The sequence below is a fragment of the Callionymus lyra genome, chromosome 8 (assembly GCF_982586985.1).
Source record: "Callionymus lyra chromosome 8, fCalLyr1.hap1.1, whole genome shotgun sequence".
Taxonomy (NCBI): Eukaryota; Metazoa; Chordata; class Actinopteri; order Syngnathiformes; family Callionymidae; genus Callionymus; species Callionymus lyra.
Genome location: NC_141825.1, coordinates 13,192,193 through 13,211,156, shown reverse-complemented (window position 1 = coordinate 13,211,156; position 18,964 = coordinate 13,192,193). Strand labels below are relative to the sequence as shown.

Sequence of the window (18,964 nt, the reverse complement as noted above, 5' to 3'; positions counted from 1 at the left end):
GTTATTAGAAACATTTCAAAACACATTTCTATTCACCAACTGTCGCTCGTGCCTCAGTTCTGTTTCCATTATACTTCAACTTCCTCTTCATTTTTTAGTGCTCCACTCCTGTTCCTCATGTGCTTCTATGGTTGGTTTACTATTTCTGAGGTATAATCTTTATATAGTAAATGTTACAACTGAATTTTATTTCCATATAGCCAGGTAGTCTTAAATCAATGGTGTTAAATATACTTTAAATTTCATTTATTTGCTTTAATAATGAATCTAAATATGTTTTGAGTGTCGGGGTAAAATGAAATATAATTTCAATAAAGATTTGTTTTATATTTATTGAAGGCACTTTATTTATTTACATAGACTATAACATTATACATTAAATCTTGACTAATACATTTGTTTAACTTGTATATTTGTGTTGCTATTCGTAACTAGATTCTGCATTAGATGGTTTAGCATTCACTTGATGTTTAGTATTTATTTGGTTTTTACTCGTTCTGACTTAATGTTGCATTTATGTACATTTCTATTGTTTTTTGTATTTTAGAGCTATAATAATTGATTTCTTCAGATCAAATAATTGTTTTTTTATTGCCTTTTAGTTTATTTTAATTATTTAGTTTTTTTAATCAATGAATTTATGCTTTTTATTTAATATTTTGTGATGTGTACATTTTTTTTATAATTCTGTAAAAAATAGAATCGTGTTATATTCTCAAAAACGTCAGCAGGACTTTCAATAATTTGAGGCAAAGAAATCTTGTGGTGTGGTTTTAAATAATGATAGTTGATCTATTCATAATGGTCTGTTTACTTAAGAGGCGTCTGGTTAGCTCAGTGGGTAGCAATTATTTTTTAATAGTAGGCAGTAGGTTCAAATCCCTCTGATGTTACCTGTTTGAACACCTAGTCGAGGTACTGAGTGGTTGTTGATGACGGCGTCTGTTTAAAAACATGTAATGTGAATAAAAGTGATTGTAGCATTAGCATGTTAGTAGCATTTAGCAGGAAGTGCATTAGCCCTCTTGCTAATGTAGCCTCATAACAAGTAGCATTTGTGTTCTTTTTACTCTACTTTTCCTCCTTCATTTGGCCCATATTTTTTTATGTTTTCTGTTACTGATAGTGTCATAAATGTTGTGTGTTTCAGGTCGTGCACTATGACCCCTGCAGGAGTGGAGCGGGACAGTGGAACAGCCTGTTCAGGTTCAAACACTTGGCAACAGGCAACTACCTGGCTGCTGAGGTAACGTCTCACTTTACTTTTACAGGTTTTTTGTCGGTCCCAGATGACAAAAAAAAAAAGTGTAAAACATTTATTTATTAATTATTTTCATGGAGTTCCTTTGATGACAAAGTTTGGTGATAAAAAAAAATCTTATGTTATTAGACAAAAAAAGAAGAAATAAATTGATAATATTTAGCTTATCCAGCTAAAAAGACAAAAACTTGAACTATCAATCAAATCCTTATATTTCACATATAAATAAAGTGTGGTGAACTGAGGAGTTCTCTCAGTTATACATTAAATTGTTGTACTAATGCGTAAGAAAAACACAAGTTTCCGAAAATATTAAGTGCTTAAGCTGCTTTTAATTTCAACTTTTCAAATACTCGCTGCAACATGAGACGTTTCGGTTATTAATAAAGTCCAAAAAAGTTAGTCCTGCCAGTTATTTATCTATCTTTCTATCATTTTTTTATTATGATAGTTATAGTTGAGTAGGCAGCAAGCGGGCTGTAGGGGGCAGTAGACACGCTGGAATGACCGCTCATCGTGTTGTGACAATGACATAACGCTTTAAGATCTGAAGCATCAGCGCTTTCTCTCTGCAGGTGAATCCTGAATTCAAAGACAACACATCAGGGGAGCCAAATAAAGAGGTGCGACTAGTTGATCACCCAATCATTTAGTATTCTCTTTTAAAATTATGTTTAGCTACTTCAAGATCATTGACACCTGAAGCAGACACAAAAAAACATTGATAGTAATGAGTAAGAGTTCCATTGAAAAAACACTTGTATTTGTCTGCGAACTGATTAGTTTCAAATTGCTTTTCCATCTGGAGGCTCCTTCTCCGACTTCGCCCCGCGGTTACACAACACCCGCCACTCTCCTCACATGCAACACAAAGTCTGCCATGAATCTATATCTAGAGATTTCTTTCCCAGCTACCTCGCACATTTGTATTCTGGCGACGCGAGCTGCAGACACACAAACTCTCTCACCCCGACTCGAGCTGAGTTTCAGACACACAGGGGGCTCCTTACATAACGTCTGGGTGTGGGGGTGCCCTGCGAGGCGATGGAGGGGAGTCAGACGTGCTGTCTGCTGCACACGGCTGAGCTAAGCTGCTGTTGTGAGTCACCGTCAGCGGGGGAGAGAGCCGAGCAGTGGGAGGATGGAGATGCCGGGATGTAAATGCTACTCCGGGGGTGGGGGGTTTGTTGACATGCAGGAAAACCGTTTTGGAAATTAACCTTCACCATTATCTCCTGCATCTGCATGGATGCTGAGGTTCTGCAGGTGTCACAGCCAGACATAAGTTTCAGCTGCATGTTCACGTAATGAGACGCCTTATTAGCGGAAGTAAATGTCTGAGTTCTCGATTTCAACACTGGTCCTGAGGATGATGGAGAAACTGCAGACATGTCTTATACATCCTGCTTAAATTGTACAAATGAGATGATATGTCATCATCCGTGGGAGGCATGGAGTAGAAACCACATGTCAGTTCATCATGTTAAGCAGCACATTGTGTCTTTGTTTTGGTCAGATTGACTTGAAGTGCTAGACCACTATGAACACCAACGTTTGGTCCATTCTCTGTAATCATTATATTGTTTGTTTTTATTTCTTCTATCTTCTTTATTGTCTTCTTTTATTTCTTTTTCCTGTTGTTCTTCATTTTTGAATTTTAATTTTCTTCATCAATTTGTTTTTCTTTCCTGATGTTTTTCTTGCTCCTGTTCTTTGTTCTTTTTCATTTTTCATCACGTTTTCTTCTTTCATTTGTTTGCTTGTTCCTGTTCTTTTTTCTTTCTTTTTACTTTGTATTCTTTTTTCATTTTTACCTTGTTTGATTTTTTTCCTTTTTTAATTTTTTCTTTTTTCTCATCATCTTCATTTCTTTTTTCTTCTTTATTTTTTGCTTGTTTCTGGGTTTTTCTCTTTATAAATTTTCCTTTTTGTTCATTTCTTCTTGTTCCTTTTCTTTTTCAAGTTTTTTCCTTTTTTTTGTTTCTCTTCTATTTTCTTTCTCCTTTTCTTATTTTTTCTTGTTACATTTTTTTTTCCTTTTTCTTTATTATTCTTTTTTTTTTCTTTCATTGGCATTTTCTTAATTTAATTTTCCTTAGTTTTTTCTTTCATCTGTTCTTTGTTCTTTTTAATGATTCTATATCTTCATCAAATTATCTTATTATATTATTTTCTTCATAATCTTTTTTTCTTCTTTATTGTCATATTATTTTTTTGCTTCTTCTTCATAATCTTCTTTTTTATCTTTTCTTAATCCTCCTAAAATTATTTTTTCTATCCTCATTTACACACATCTATTCTGCCTTACGTCAACTAATCGTCATTCCTCTTCTCATCAGATGCTCCTCTTTTTATTCACTCCTAATCGCTACATCATCAGCCAATATCTTGGAGACAGCTCCATAAGATTGCAGTCCATAATCGTCCATGAATAGCTATTTAGTGTAAGTAGGCTTAAATAGACTTGTAATACAGGAATCTCATTTGGTTTAGTTCTTAATTTGAAGCAGGATATGAAAGAGAGCTATAGTCGACACCGGTTCCTATATCGTGTGTGTTTTTGCAGCAGGTAGAGACGGATGCTGTTTTCTCAAAGAGGAAACATCAAGCAGCAGACAAGATAGCCTTCACCCTGGTTTCCGTCCCTCACGGTAATGACATCGCCTCTCTGTTTGAACTCGACGCCACCACCCTGCAGCGAGCCGACTGTCTGGTTCCCAGGTCAGTCACTCAACAAAGAATTTTCCTTTGAGGGCAACTTTATTGTGGGAAAACAAATTGTTGTTAGTTTCACTCTGCAAATCTCGTGTGAGAAAGGGAATAATAAGAGGCAAATACATCAATCTTGAATCTTTATCTGCATTAGAAAAAACTATGATAACTTCTGAAGTTTGTGTTAGCAAATGCAAGAGCACAGTTTTCCTTTATTGTCATTAAATAATGTTTAATATATAAATATTGAGTGTTAATATATTATAATATAGAGAGTTTTTTTACCCTTGCGTTATCTTGGGGTCAAGGTGACCCTGTGGCCAGAAAACAAAAGTGTTTGTGATATCCCTTTGTGGTCAAGAATGTCATGACCTCCACCACTGCATATGTATTTATGGTAACCAGGGAGGTTGTTTGTTTTTGGGCCCTTTGGGTCACTTTGACCCAGAGACAACACAAGGGTTAAATTGCCATTTTGTGTTGTGACTTTCATTACAACCAATGTATTCTGTGTTGTTTTGTAACTGTAACTAAAGTAGCTTTTCCTGTTGGTATTCCTTTTGTTTTCGGGCCTGTGGGTCACCATGACCCTAAGACCCTAATACCCTAATAACACTAGGGTTAATGACTGTTATTTTGATTAGTGTTTTTTTTTTTTTACTTAATAAAATAAAACACAGATGGGTTCCTTTGATAAAACTAATTGAAACTATTTGATCATATTTAGAATTACATCTAGATGTTTTTAGCTGATGTGACATGACTTGATACAGTTCCTGACCAAAACTAAAAATGGGTTGTACATGGTTCAACCTTTAAGAATGAGAAACTGCACAATTTAGAAAAAGAGCTTGAGGGTGTTTTTAATAACTTAAAAAAGGCCAACCCTACCTACCGAGTTAACGTGTTTGACATTTGTATGAACACAAATGGTGTTAGAAGTTTTTAATGAGATGAACCTTCGAGCAGTTGTTGTCGAAACAGGCTTTTTAAATCTTGTCGGCGTTGACAGGGTCAACAAAAAGGGTAAAAGGACAATCGAGGCTCCTGGTTAAATTGTATCTTAATGTTGAACTAAATAACTTCAAAGCTAGTTTACTGGTTACACATTTTTACTGAGATAAAAGAGAAATATGATTGACAACAATGTGTTCTGAATATCGTTTATTTATTTTCAACATACAACCAGAAGAAACATACATTCAAAATACATTTCTGTCTTATTTTGAACCCTCTCAGGAACTCGTACGTGCGACTGAGGCACTTGTGCACCAACACGTGGGTGACCAGCACAAATGTGCCCATCGATGCAGAGGAGGAGCGTCCAGTCATGCTCAAGGTCGAGCACCACACAAACACACACACACACAGACATTCACACTCACACACACACTCACACACACACACACACACACACACACTCACACACACACACTCACACAGACACAATAACAAAGATGTTTGACTCTGATTTGTTGTCTCACTAGATCGGCACCTGCTACAACAAAGAGGACAAGGAGGCGTTCGCTATCGTGTCTGTGCCCTTGTCCGAGGTCAGAGACTTGGACTTTGCGAACGATGCCAGCAAGGTTCTAGAGTCGACTGTGAAGAAGCTCCAATATGGGAACATTGCTCAGAATGAGAGACGGTACCTGCCCAGTTGGGTGACGGGGGGGGGGGGGAGCCCACATCGTTTAATCTCATTTTTGTTGTCCAATCAGGTTCGTCACCAAGCTGCTGGAAGACCTGGTCTTCTTTATATGCGTGGTCCCTAATAATGGTCAGGATGTTCTCTCGGTGGTCACATCGACACCCAACAGAGAGAGACAGAAACTCATGAGGGAGCAGAACATACTTGCCCAGGTCAGCAGGAAGATGCTACAAACATCAACTGTCCATCACGACTGATCCATACGTTTATCTTTTCATCCAGATCTTTGGCATCCTGAAGGCTCCTTTTACAGATCAAGGTGACGGTCCGATGCTGAAGTTGGAAGATTTGGGTGACCAACGCTACGCTAACTTTAAGTACATGCTGAGACTTTGCTACAGGGTGCTACGACACTCGCAGCAGGACTATCGCAAAAACCAGGCAAGTGTTCACCCTAAATGTCTTTAGACTATTCAAATGTATCATCATCTGTGCACACATGAATTGTTATTATATCAAATAACTAAAATAGAAAACCAATTAACCCAAAACAATTACGAAGAGGAAGATGGAGGAAAGAAGAGAGTAAATTCACGCAGATTATTGCCCTCACAATTGTAGAAAGGATTATTTATTTAATATGTAATAAATATGAATGTAATAATTATTGGACATATTTTAATTTTCATGGGGGTCTTTTGCCCTCTTTCCATTAATAAAACAAGCTGAAATCCTGGAAATATCTTCAACTTAAGTCTTGTTTTATCAAAAGAAATTCTATTTGTTATCGAAATTGGATGTATTTGAATTTTCTGGCCCCCCTTTCTTCCCCCTTACAATTAACTTCATTAACTTATTATATATATATTGTTTATATAAAATTGTGTTATCATTATTTATATTGTTATCAAACGTTATAATCTTAGCAAACTATAACATTTTATCATAATTAGACATATTTGAATTTAGATTTTTTTTTTTTCTTCTAACCTCCTTGTGTCCCCTTTCCTTTGACCTGATGGATGTTGCCCTTCCCCCTAAAGCTTTTACTCTCAGTAGTCTACATGCTTATTTTCAAACTATTGTTGTTTGTTTCAAAATATTGTTGATCTGTTTGAGAGTCAATAACACATTCATATCAGGCAGACAAACACAGAAAGTCATACTATTTTAAAAGTAAAGATGTATGCATTTGAATCATAACTGATCCTCATCCATCATTCATCAGGTTATTTTTCAAAGACGGATAAACACTGTCGATATTCTCCTTGGCAGAGATAATAATAACACGTAATGTAAATGTAGTGGTACAAAAAAAAAATGTATTTGCCTTATTATCTTATAGCTTTGCTTCTAATATCTCTCTTTTTTAATTCAATATACAAATACAAAAACCTACACTCAAAAAATTAAGTTAACCACCATGTTTCCTCCTCTGCACAGGAATACATTGCAAAGAAATTCTCCATCATGCAGTCTCAAATCGGATACGAGATCCTGGCCGAAGACACAATCACGGCTCTGCTGCACAACAACCGCAAGCTGCTGGAGAAACACATCACCGCCAAGGAGATCGAGACCTTCGTCAACCTGCTGAGACGCAACAGAGAGCCCAGGTCAGACAAGTCTTAAAAATCAAATCTTTACTTCCTATTACAATTATTTATTGTTATTCTCCTCAAATGTTTTCATGGTTATTCAGGGTACGATTGATAAGATATTGCTCATACAGACAATAAATATTTTTTACTCACTGAGTAGGAGTGACGTTTATGTAATTATAATCTTGCTTGTTCAGTTCACAGACCCCCCCTTTCACGCCACAAGTTTGCTCATCCATCTGCTGTGTGTACTACGTTTGTTTAACGTCGTGACTCATCTCTGTTCTGCTCTGGCAGATTCCTGGATTACCTCTCAGATCTGTGTGTGTCCAATAAGACCGCCATCCCCGTCACACAGGAGCTTATCTGCAAATTCATGTTGAACCCTACCAACGCAGACATCCTCATCCAGACCAAGTGAGTCACACCCCCTGTTTGCTAAAATTAAACCCTTTCAATTTTCCCTATCAACACGCCACGTGCCTGTTTGTTGGAGCGTGTCAATACTTCCTCACCCATGGCCTTCTTCCAGATTAATCCCCAACAGCGAGACCACGCTGGAGTCCTCGTTGATGCAGGAGGAAGTGGAGGAGGAGGAAGTTTGGCTCTACTGGATCGACCACCACAAGGAGCCTCACGGCAAATCCATCCGCCACCTGGCGCAGGATGCCAAGGGCAACCACAAGATGGATGTAGATATTGTCACCTACTACAGGTAAACATGATGTAGTCTTAATGTTTCACGGCACAAATGTCTAAAACACATCTTTAATTTAGTGCTTCATTAGTTGTATGGCTCATTCCTGAGATTTGAGTGAATAAAGGGGTTTAATTTCCAGGTATCAGCTGAACCTGTTTGCCAAAATGTGTCTGGACCGTCAGTATCTGGCCATCAATCAGATCTCCTGTCAGCTGCCCGTGGATCTGATCCTGCGCTGCATGTTCGACGACTGCCTGCCCTACAACCTCAGAGCCTCGTTCTGCCGCCTCATGCTTCACATGCATGTGGACCGTGACCCGCAGGAAGCCGTAGTTCCTGTGCGATACGCCCGCCTGTGGACAGAAATCCCGTCTAAAATCACCATTAATGAGTGAGCATCCACGTTTGCCTCTGTGCTTCCGTGATTCAACTTCACGCAGATTGAATTGATTTTACTTGTAGGTTTGAGTACGAGTCCACGGACAGCTCCAGAGACGATATGAAGAGGAAGTTTGCTCCGACTATGGAGTTTGTTGAGGAGTACCTGAAGGATGTGGTCAACCAACCTTTTCCATTTGGGGATAAAGACAAGAATGAGCTTACACTGGAGGTACAGTTGGCCTGGGGGGGCAAATCTGACCAGCTGACAGTATTATGCGGCCAGTTACAGATTAAAGCACATTTGTTTTTATAAAGATAGTTTATAAAATGCATTAAAACTACCTCCAATAAAGGGTGTGTATTGACAAAATTAGGTGATACAATATGGTTCATGATACATGGGTAACATAACAATATGTATATATTAATACTATACAAACTCGCAAGATTTCGCTGATCCTTTAGCTGCAGAATGTTTAATGTCTGCTGCCATTTACCGACTGAGGTTTAATTTCAACAAAACGGTTTAATTAATGTGGAAACTTGGAAAAAAAATGCATGATAGAACCCATTAAATACGTAATTTTATAAAGGATAAAATCTATTATATAGTAAATCCCTTCATTCTTACCAAAATCCAGTTGCATCGACTTATTTAAGTTCTCATTTATTTATTTTTTTATCATATAATTTCAATGTATATATGCATATATATATATGTTTATAAATATATATATTTGGTTTAGAAAAAAGTGATACATTATGTGTTATATAAAAATAAAAAGCTAAGAATAATACAAATAAAAATAAATAGTGTAGTGAGTTTCATAGATGATTACCCTACATATTTAATGTACAAGTTTAAAACTTTTTTTCCTTGTTGTACTTTATTATTTTTATTTTTAAACGTTAACAATGTTTTTTTTTTTTTGTTTTTTTAATTTATTGTAGCAAAAATCTATTTCTCATGGCAAACTTCTGCACACAGGTGGTGAATCTGTCTCGTCACCTGGTTTACTTCGGCTTCTACAGCTTCAATGAGCTCCTTCGACTCACGCGCACTCTTCTGGCCATCCTGGATATTGTCCAGCACCCACTGACGTTCATGAACAAGCTCAACAAGAGTCCAGAGGCTGGTGGGTTCATGTTAGAATGTTTTAGAAGTGACCCTTAGATCACTGATTCCCAGCCTATGTTGCACCACTGAGCCGTTTGATGGATTCATCTTTATTTTCAAGGGTCTTTTTCCTCTTTTCTCAGGTAACAACGTCCTGCGTACGATCCACGGTGTTGGTGAATTGATGACCCACATGGTGATGAGTCGGGGGCTGCCGCACAGCATCCCTGACACGCCTCCCTCGCTGCGCTACGGCAAAGGTCACCTCATGCCTGACAATGAGGACGTGATGGTGATGGACACCAAGCTGAAGATCATAGAGATCCTGCAGGTGAGACACGTTTGTGTAGTTATTTCAGGAGCGTCTTTATCTTACGATGCCTGTGTTCATTTCTTCAGTTCATCCTGAGCGTGAGGTTGGACTACAGAATCACATATTTACTGTCCATCTACAAGAAAGAATTTGGGGAAAAATCATTCTCCGACAGCAGCTCGCTTGCCGATGTGTCCCCATTTGCCCGTGAGCTATGACCTTTATTTAAACACCCTGTTTTATAGTCTGATGATAATTCTTTATCATTCCTGCAGCTACTGAGCCAGACATTGATAAAATCACAGCCAAGGCGGACAGCATGTTTGCAGACAGGTGTGTGTCTCTACCCGACGTGTGTGTGTGTGTGTGTCCAACTCACTCTCAGCAATGATCTATGTTTGTTGTCAGCTCGGAGCTCAGTGCTGTGGAGCTGGACGACGAGGGGGGTCGGACTTTTTTAAGGGTTCTGATCCACCTCATCATGCAAGACTACCCCCCTCTGGTGTCTGGCTCGCTCCAGCTCATCTTTAAACACTTCAGCCAGAGAGCAGAGGTGCTGCAGGCCTTCAAACAGGTATTCACTGCTCCTGACAATGATGCGGCCTTCGTTAGATGGCTTAAAATAAAACTCTATTATCTTCTCGTCAATATGCTGATTGAATGACGCATCACTGCTTCTCTCTACCCTTGTTCTGGTTGGTTCTGTTCCCTCAGTCACCTTCATCGGTTAACTTCAGGAGACTTTTTTTATGGAAACTCTAGCTAGCAAGTCTGACTATTAACCAGCGGCTCATATAGATCTATAGCCAGGAGGATACAGAGGCAGTTTGGATTTGAGGTTGAGGATCTGAACGATCCAGCTCTGACTGAAGAGTCTGATGCATCAGTTATGAGAATCAGCATCGCTAGGAGAAAGAGGAATGAGACTTATTAAAAAAGAAGATCTTTTTTTTGGAGGACAACATCTTTGAATTTGCATGAGGTGAAGTAGAAACGCAGTTATTATTTCACATGTAGATTGTCATTCCTACAGTCGTCTTTTAAATCAAACTATAGCTCATTAATGATAAACCACAAGGATAAAAGTGCCTTAAATGAGTTGTAGTGTTGGTCATAGCGTTTATTTATTTATCTGGATTTATACATTTAATTAAATGCTTTTTTAAATAATGGAATTAAGTGCTTGTATTGAAAGGCTGGATTTGTTTTTGAGCCAATCATCACGGCACTATTAATAGCATACATTATATACAGAATTTAAATGATAAAAACAAAACATTTTAATTTAGATAATGTATTCTTGAATAATGGGAATTAGAATATGAGACATTCATTTTGATCAATTTCATTTATTATTATTGATTTAGATTAACCCTTTAATATACAAATAATTCAATTCAATTATTCTATAATAAATCTAGATTAAGACTAATTGGAGATTAAAACATTCAATATTCTGATGGCACTGATACAGTTACATCCAGAGAGTTAACACATACTTGATGCAAATGTGTCTTAAAGCAAAGTCATAGCATGGCCAAATCTAATTCCCAGGTCCAGCTCCTGGTGTCGGAGCAGGATGTGGAGAACTACAAGCAGATCAAGACCGACCTGGACCAGCTTCGCCTCACTGTTGAGAAATCTGAGCTGTGGGTGGAAAAGATTGGAGGGTACAGTGAAGACCTGAATGGACGGCAAGTCAAGGATCAGAATATTGAAGTGAGTCAACATTTAGTGACAAATGCAATTCTTTTTTTTTTACTCATAGAATTGAAAAGAGTATTGGAGTTATCTTTTTTAAATGTCAGAATAAAAAATCTGTCAGAGAAAAATCACTGCGGCCTTGATGGGATTAACAAAAGCTTGTTATACAAAGAAACACAGACTTTGTGTTCTCCACTGATCACAGGCAGATAAACTAAAGAATTTATAGTTTTTAGAAACTGCTGCAATAATTGACTTTGATAGAAAACAAACTAAATAAAAATAAGACAGATATGTGTATTTTAATTTTTTTAAAGCTAATGTGTTATCCGATGTCCACATCAGGACACTCCCAGCATGCTTTGCTATACATTGATCTATTTCTTTGTTGCCTTAAGTTTGTTAAACATTTATTTGAAGAGATTTGGGGATTTATTTCTATAACAGTATAACATGATCAAACATTTAAAGTTTAAATATACGGGTTAAATCTTTACTTTTCATTTCTATAGGAAGTGGTGTTGAGCCCGGTCCAGGACGGAGACATTAAACCCCAGATTGACAGCAACAAAGCAAACAACTACAATATAGTGAAAGAGGTCAGAAACACATCAACCTCTGTGTGTTGTCATGATGAAGCTTTTATCTGAAGTGTACTTGTGTGTGTTGTGCAGATCCTCCAGCGGCTCTGCAAACTCTGTCACCAGAATAAAAAGAGTCGAGCACAGAAGCAGAGGCTTCTAAAGAACATGGGGGCTCACACAGTGGTTCTGGACTTGCTGCAGATCCCCTACGAGAAGGTTGACCCACATCTCTTTTCACCCTGGCTGTGGAGCGACTGAAGCGTCATAGTTTGTGTTCTGTGTTTTCACAGACTGATGAGAAGATGAACGAGGTGATGACTTTGGCGCATACGTTCCTGCAGAACTTCTGCAGGTCCAACGATCAGAACCAGATTCTACTACACAAACACTTGAACCTCTTCCTCACTCCCGGGGTAAGACCGTCACTCACAGTCACATGTGAGAAGCATCAACTTTATTGACGCTTTTGACTGAACAAAGAAACCTTCGCTGCATCATTGTGTTGTTGTGAGAACTCGTTGTGTCTTCCAGCTGCTGGAGGCCGAGACCATGCGTCACATATTCATGAATAACTACCTGCTCTGCAACGAGATCAGTGACCGGGTGGTCCATCATTTCGTACACTGCATCGAGACCCACGGGCGCCACGTTCCCTACCTCAGGTTCCTGCAGACCGTCGTGAAAGCAGACGGGAAGTACGTGAAGAAATGTCAAGATAAAGTCATGACAGAGGTAATTAGTGTTACTTTACATACTTTCCATTTAGTTATACTTTTATTTCATCCTATTTTAAAACTGATCAATTTGTCTCCTGTCAATGTCACTGCAGCACTTTCTTGAAATATATTTAAAATGTGTTTTTAATAGAGCACAGAGCAATGAAATGCAGGACAGAAACCATCATGAAAACTTTACAATACAAGAGCAACAGATAAAGAAACAAGCTTAAGTAACCTTTTATTGACAAAAAACACTGTTGACAGGATTTGATCATTTGAATGATCCTAACAAGTACAACTGTCAGTACGTTACTATGATGATAAGTGAACATGCATGCATGATGACATCGAAAATTCAGTAATGCAGCTGTAGGACCGAGTTCACTGAGAGGGAATAAAAGTAAGGAAATAAGCCGGAAGCGATTTTATTTCAGTCAGATTTCTAGATGTCTCCTGTGAGCGTCAATCGCGCTCAAACCCACAAAAAAAAGTTATTTTGTGGGTTGCTACACTTGTCAGATTACCTAAAAGATTAAAGTTAAAGTTATAAACAGGTAGGCTTTATTTCAATAAATTAATCATACGAGTATTCTTATTAATGGAGTTCTAGAGCTATCACCACTTAGTGGTGAAATCTTTGCTTAATTTGAACACTAATGATAAAAAAAGGGAAAATGTAAATTTCATTTTAAATGAGGACAATCTGATTGCTTTTCATGTTGCACACAGTACCTATGCAACCTACAAAAGTGCTTTTAAGTTAATAAATATTTAAACATATTGATTTTATTTTTAAAATTTAAACTTGATCATTATTGAGAAAATGTAGATATTGTGTATTTTTGGCAATTTGTTACTTGTTCTTTAACAAACAAAATAAGTTTTATCCTTCTTTTTTCTGTGGAATTTAAAGTTAAATATTTTATTATTCTAAAGCTGAATACTTTTTTTGATTTAAAGTGTAATTACAAAAAGAAAATGAATATCATCCATATGTTGAAGGGACACTCACTCATGCATGTTTTAAACAATTTTGCAGCCATCAAATAAAAAGTAAAAATATAATAGTAGTCTTATATCATTTTAAAGCGATATTCAACAGAATATATATGTCTTCCCTCAGCTGGTGAATGGAGGAGAGGACGTCCTCATCTTTTACAACGACCGGTCCTCGTTCCCCATCCTGCTGCAGATGATGGGCTCGGAGCGCGAGCGCGCGGACGAGGACGGCGCTCTTGCGTACCACAACATGCTGGTGGAGCTCCTGGCCGCCTGCACGGAGGGCAAGAACGTCTACACCGAGCTGAAGTGTAACTCTCTGCTGCCGCTGGATGACATTGTCAAAGTTGTCACGGATGTCAACTGCGTTCCTGAGGTGACGATGCGCTCGCGCTGGCACACATCAGCACGAGAGCGACACATGTCAACTGTGGTCTGTTGCTTCCCACCTGCAGGTCAAAACCGCCTACGTCAACTTTGTGAACCACTGCTATGTGGACACTGAAGTGGAAATGAAAGAAATCTACACCTCCAGCCATATTTGGAAGCTGTTTGAGAACTTTCTAGTGGACATGGCCACTGTAAGTGTCAGCAACACAGACTGGCTCCAAGATGTGTCACTTATTTGCAATAGAAGTTATTAAAAGATAAATCCATATATAAAGATTTCAATTCTACATGTCTCACGCTTTGAGTGTGACAGTCATGAATTCGACCCATTCTCACCATCACACTTGACATTTCTCACACTTATATTTACCCGTTGAATACTATATATTCATTTTCTTAATGGATAATAAACTTTGGTCATTTTAGTGTAAATCTAGCCAATAACTTAAACAATCAGAAGCTAGATAGAATAATAATCAAATAATACAATTTCACATTCATTTGAATGTGGAATCTTGAAGAAATCGATTCAAATATTTTAGCTGTGACTCGTACATGTAATTGTCAAAGATGACTGGTTTTTGATGCTACACATCAATAATGATCCCAAAGTACGATCAATGACTGCCAAAGATCTCTTCTAGAAAATGTAGAATTTTAACCCAAAAATATCATAACAATTAAACATAGATTTTTAGACAAATGAATAGTTAAATCGTCAGCCTCCTCCTCAAATCTCACTCTTGTCATTCGCTGAAACTTTTTAGCCCTGTTATCACATGTTGTTTGTTCTAATTAGCGTGTTAGCACAACAACAGTATCTATACATGGTCAATGTAACTGTCGGCAACAAACTGTATAATTTATTTTCAATAGATTATTAAATTTAATAATTTTTTTATAATATATATATTTTATATACATTTATTTAAATTCCACATGTTTGTGTTTTAGTTATTATGTAAGCATAACCACACTATCTTCTCCAGCTCAAATAAGTATCACTTATTTTCAACAAAAGTTATTTCAATATATATTCCATTTATATTAATTTAAATTCCACATTTTCTGCAGTTTAAATTATTTATACATGTCCATACATCATCGTCACAACATGTTGTCTGTACTAGTTAGTATGTTAGCATTATCGTCTAAACTTAGCCACTGGAATATGTTTCTTCTTCGGCAGGTTTGCAACTCCACCACAGATCGTAACCACGCTGACCTGGCTCTGGAGAAGTACGTGACGGAGACGGTGATGGCCATCGTCAAAGGCTTCTTCAGCTCACCCTTCTCTGTCAATCACTCCAACTTGCAGGTAGAACGAATATGTTCGGAGGTTCATATTCAAAATGATGGTCGTGATCAACATCTTCAAATCTACGTGTTGTTGTTACATGAGGTTATCCCTGCATGTGCTATTGAACTTTCAGCCTAGATGGTCGTTATGCTAGCACTGACCGCTTGTATTAATTTTATTTAGCTTCTATAATCTTATATCAGCAGTAGACAAATATTTAACCTTCCCACTGTGAAGATTTCAGACAAATTTATGAATTCCTGATCAGATTATTACTTCAGAAATATTTGTTTCCACTTTTTTTTCCACAGGAAGTAGTTTGGTCCAGTTCATTTTTAAATTGAAAAAATAAATCTGGGACTAACTTGATATTTTTCTGACTTCCTATCAATCAGCTAGACGCATCTGCCCAAACTCCCAATTCACCATCTCACATTCCTCACCTGTCATGCTGCTCGCATCAATTTATGAAACTCCTCTCCCTCGCAGAACAACCAGTCCGTCTTCATCAAGCTGCTCCAGTCTTCATTCCGCCTCTACAACTGCAACTGGGTTGTGTCGGCTCAGAAGGCAAACATTGAGAACTGCATCAAAACACTGGCTGATGTGGGTAAGTGCCACAACTCAGCGGGGAGAAGATGAATCGCTCTCTGTCTGCAGGATGCAAGTCCAAATCCCATGTGGAGAAGTGTTCATCCTCTTGGTGCGCCAAAGGAAAACTGGAATGTCAGAAAGTCATCCCAGTCTCTTGATCATAAATGCTCAGATAGTTTTGAGCTCCTGAGGACGCAAGTGAAAATGGTTCCTCCGGGTTTTTAACCTAATTATTCGACTGGCACGTGACCTTCTATTGGCTGAAAGTTCGGTGCTTTTTTTATTGTCGGCTGGCACTTGTATAGCAACTTTTTTGTATTGAATTTAATAGAAGACAAGCGAAGGGAATATTAAATTTAGAAAATTTATTTTTGAATTATTGGACTTCAAATATCAAACTATGTGTAAAAAAAAAAAGTATCATCCATGCTAAAAATATAAGCTTTCTTTTACTAATTTATATTAATTAATTCTGCTTTCAATATACAAATGACTGAATAAAACTCAAATAAAAACAATTCAACCTTTTAATATAGAAATTAATGAATTCTTCTATTCGGATGGCACTGATATACTTCCATGCAAATGGGCTGGATTTACTTAAAGTTTATAGTTTTTCTTTTAATGGAAGTCTCTGTATTATTGTGTCAATAATCTCTGTTCCTCTTCTTATCTTAAAACACTTTAACGTCCTTATAGTGCACAATAAGATGCTTATATGTTACCTAGCTTCATCAATGATTAAAAACTGACTTCAAATAAAAGAAATGAAAGATATTTGTCAAACAAACATTTTTATTAAAGGTTCAGTAAAAATTGATTTTTTTTGTTGTCCTTCCTGCAGCTAAAGCTCGAGCTATTGCCATCCCAGTGGACCTGGACAGTCAGGTCAACACTCTGTCTCTGAAGGTTCACACCAACATGGTGCAGCGGGCAGCCAAGGACTGGAGGATAACAGCTCGGACCCGGCCCCGCAAGGAGCCGCTGGGGGGCCCGGACTACAAATATATTATTGAAAAACTCCAGGTACACAACAACAACAACATAAAAAATGTTAAGAGAACAGTTTGTCAAGGTTTGTCTCTCTCTGTTTGGTGTGTGTGTGTGTGTGTGTGTGTGCAGGGTGTTGTGTCCCATCTGGAGGAGCAGTACAGTCCAAAAGTTCAGTCCGAATTTTCTGTGCTGGTGGATGTGCTGCACAGTCCAGAGCTGCTGTTTCCGGAGGCAGCTCGCTTACGCTGCGAGAGCGGAGCGTTCATGTCAAAGTAAGATGAAGCCTGGACACACTTTTGATTTTCTCTTTACTCGCTCTGTTGCAAAAAGACTAATTAATCGATGCTATGTAGACAAATGTCTGGCCGGGGGCAACATCAGAGCAAAGCAATTCAACAGTTCAGTTTTATGTGTTTGGGCCATATTATGGTTAACACATTTGTGTCTGAATTAAATCCCAAAAATATATTTTAATCTGTTTTGCGACTCAAGTGAAAAACATTTTGGGTTGTTTTTTTTTAATTGGATTCAAAATGGTTCTTTTTTTATATTAAAGAAACAAATATACCTCCAAACCTTCTATGTTGTTCCTTCTTACTGAAGTATTTCGATCATCTAAAGGTTTTTTTTTCTTCGATCTGTCCGTCTCAAGACTTTTGTCTGACTTAAGCCCCACACAAAAGTTTCAGTACATAATGTGGCCTCTTATGGAATCCACCTGTTCTCCACTGATTGTGATTTTATTTTATTTTTCTACCATACATCATTTGAAATGTCTTTACAAATGTTTGAGCTCAATTGTTTTGCTGAAAACATCATTTATTTCTTTCCCAAATAATCAGTAACTAAGATGTAATTCTAACTTCAGCCTGTAGGAGCGCTGTTTCCCTGCTTGTAATAAACTGAAATCACCTTTGTGTGAATATTTACTTTCACACAATCATGAAACTGATCGGCCTCCAGATGACCTTGCGTGTGTTTTCCTCAGGCTGATAAAGCACACGCAGAAGCTGATGGACAAAGAGGAGAAGCTGTGTATCAAGATTCTGCAGACGCTCAGACAGATGCTGGACAAGAAGGAGAGCTTCCAGGATTCTGTGAGTGGTTCTTTTCTTCACTCTCAACTGTTGAGGGACAACAATCAAACCATACATCACATCTTCCATTGTTACTTATGCCTTTTTTTCTGACGGAAATAAATCAAGGTCAACATTGTCTACACACGGATTTGTAAGAAAAGAAAAACAACAGTTGGTTTAAGTTATGTGGTGCATTTAGTGTCATTTAAAAAAAAAACATCCCAGCCGAGCAGTTTCTAGCAGTCGCGTCGAGTCCTTGTTTTGTCAGAGGTCTGTCGGCCCGGAGCCCAGACACTCCTTCATCAGTATGCTGTGGGCCTGTCGGTGTTACATAAGGTAGGGAGGCACTTGAGGACATGTTCCAGCCAAGGGAGAGAGAACAGAAGGGAGGAGGAGGAGGAGGAGGAGGAGGATGGATGGAAGCACTGAACAAACAAATCAATACTGCAGCGGTTGGAGGAGGTGTGAGGAGCTTTGTCTCCTCCTCTTTGAGTTTCGGAGAGTAGATGAAACCAGTTGTTTGTGGTGACATCGACTTTATGTGCATCGTTGTGTAAACAATTGTGGGACTGGTGAAGTCCAACTAACTAACCTGGTGTTTGGATGTTCTTTGCATCGTACACGTTGAGAAAACTGACAAGAAAAAGGAAGAACCACTTATTAAGTAACACTTTTTATTTATTTATTTTTTTTTGAGAAAAAACATTTTACAAAGGGATAAAAGATTTCAAGGTTAAATGTGTGTAAATCTTCCGTAGTTATGAGTGAGTGAATGCACTCATCGTCAGTCACACCCGATTGAAAACATATTTACTAGTAATGGCTGGTATTCAATTATAAATACTATGGAGCAGAACCTTGGCAGA

General features: G+C 37.9%; 1 protein-coding gene across 2 annotated transcripts in view; it reads left to right on the top strand.

Moving 5' to 3' along the window:
• itpr2 (inositol 1,4,5-trisphosphate receptor, type 2) overlaps positions 1-18,964 on the top strand; it is a 60,116-nt gene that overhangs the window by 12,401 nt on the left and 28,751 nt on the right. The window contains exons 9-37 of one of the 2 annotated variants that reach the window (XM_087797244.1): positions 1,151-1,246; positions 1,837-1,884; positions 3,831-3,982; positions 5,213-5,312; positions 5,461-5,621; positions 5,695-5,836; positions 5,907-6,065; positions 7,068-7,240; positions 7,523-7,642; positions 7,758-7,940; positions 8,065-8,316; positions 8,388-8,535; positions 9,295-9,442; positions 9,567-9,754; positions 9,823-9,943; positions 10,012-10,069; positions 10,145-10,310; positions 11,291-11,455; positions 11,953-12,039; positions 12,115-12,240; positions 12,315-12,437; positions 12,556-12,756; positions 13,867-14,118; positions 14,198-14,323; positions 15,322-15,450; positions 15,922-16,042; positions 16,871-17,052; positions 17,149-17,291; positions 18,008-18,116. In XM_087797244.1, the coding sequence (XP_087653370.1) occupies positions 1,151-1,246; positions 1,837-1,884; positions 3,831-3,982; positions 5,213-5,312; positions 5,461-5,621; positions 5,695-5,836; positions 5,907-6,065; positions 7,068-7,240; positions 7,523-7,642; positions 7,758-7,940; positions 8,065-8,316; positions 8,388-8,535; positions 9,295-9,442; positions 9,567-9,754; positions 9,823-9,943; positions 10,012-10,069; positions 10,145-10,310; positions 11,291-11,455; positions 11,953-12,039; positions 12,115-12,240; positions 12,315-12,437; positions 12,556-12,756; positions 13,867-14,118; positions 14,198-14,323; positions 15,322-15,450; positions 15,922-16,042; positions 16,871-17,052; positions 17,149-17,291; positions 18,008-18,116 (4,179 nt within the window). Of the gene's footprint in view, positions 1-1,150; positions 1,247-1,836; positions 1,885-3,827; positions 3,983-5,212; positions 5,313-5,460; positions 5,622-5,694; positions 5,837-5,906; positions 6,066-7,067; positions 7,241-7,522; positions 7,643-7,757; positions 7,941-8,064; positions 8,317-8,387; positions 8,536-9,294; positions 9,443-9,566; positions 9,755-9,822; positions 9,944-10,011; positions 10,070-10,144; positions 10,311-11,290; positions 11,456-11,952; positions 12,040-12,114; positions 12,241-12,314; positions 12,438-12,555; positions 12,757-13,866; positions 14,119-14,197; positions 14,324-15,321; positions 15,451-15,921; positions 16,043-16,870; positions 17,053-17,148; positions 17,292-18,007; positions 18,117-18,964 lie in introns of both variants that reach the window. The other variant, XM_087797243.1, reaches the window with a different exon arrangement.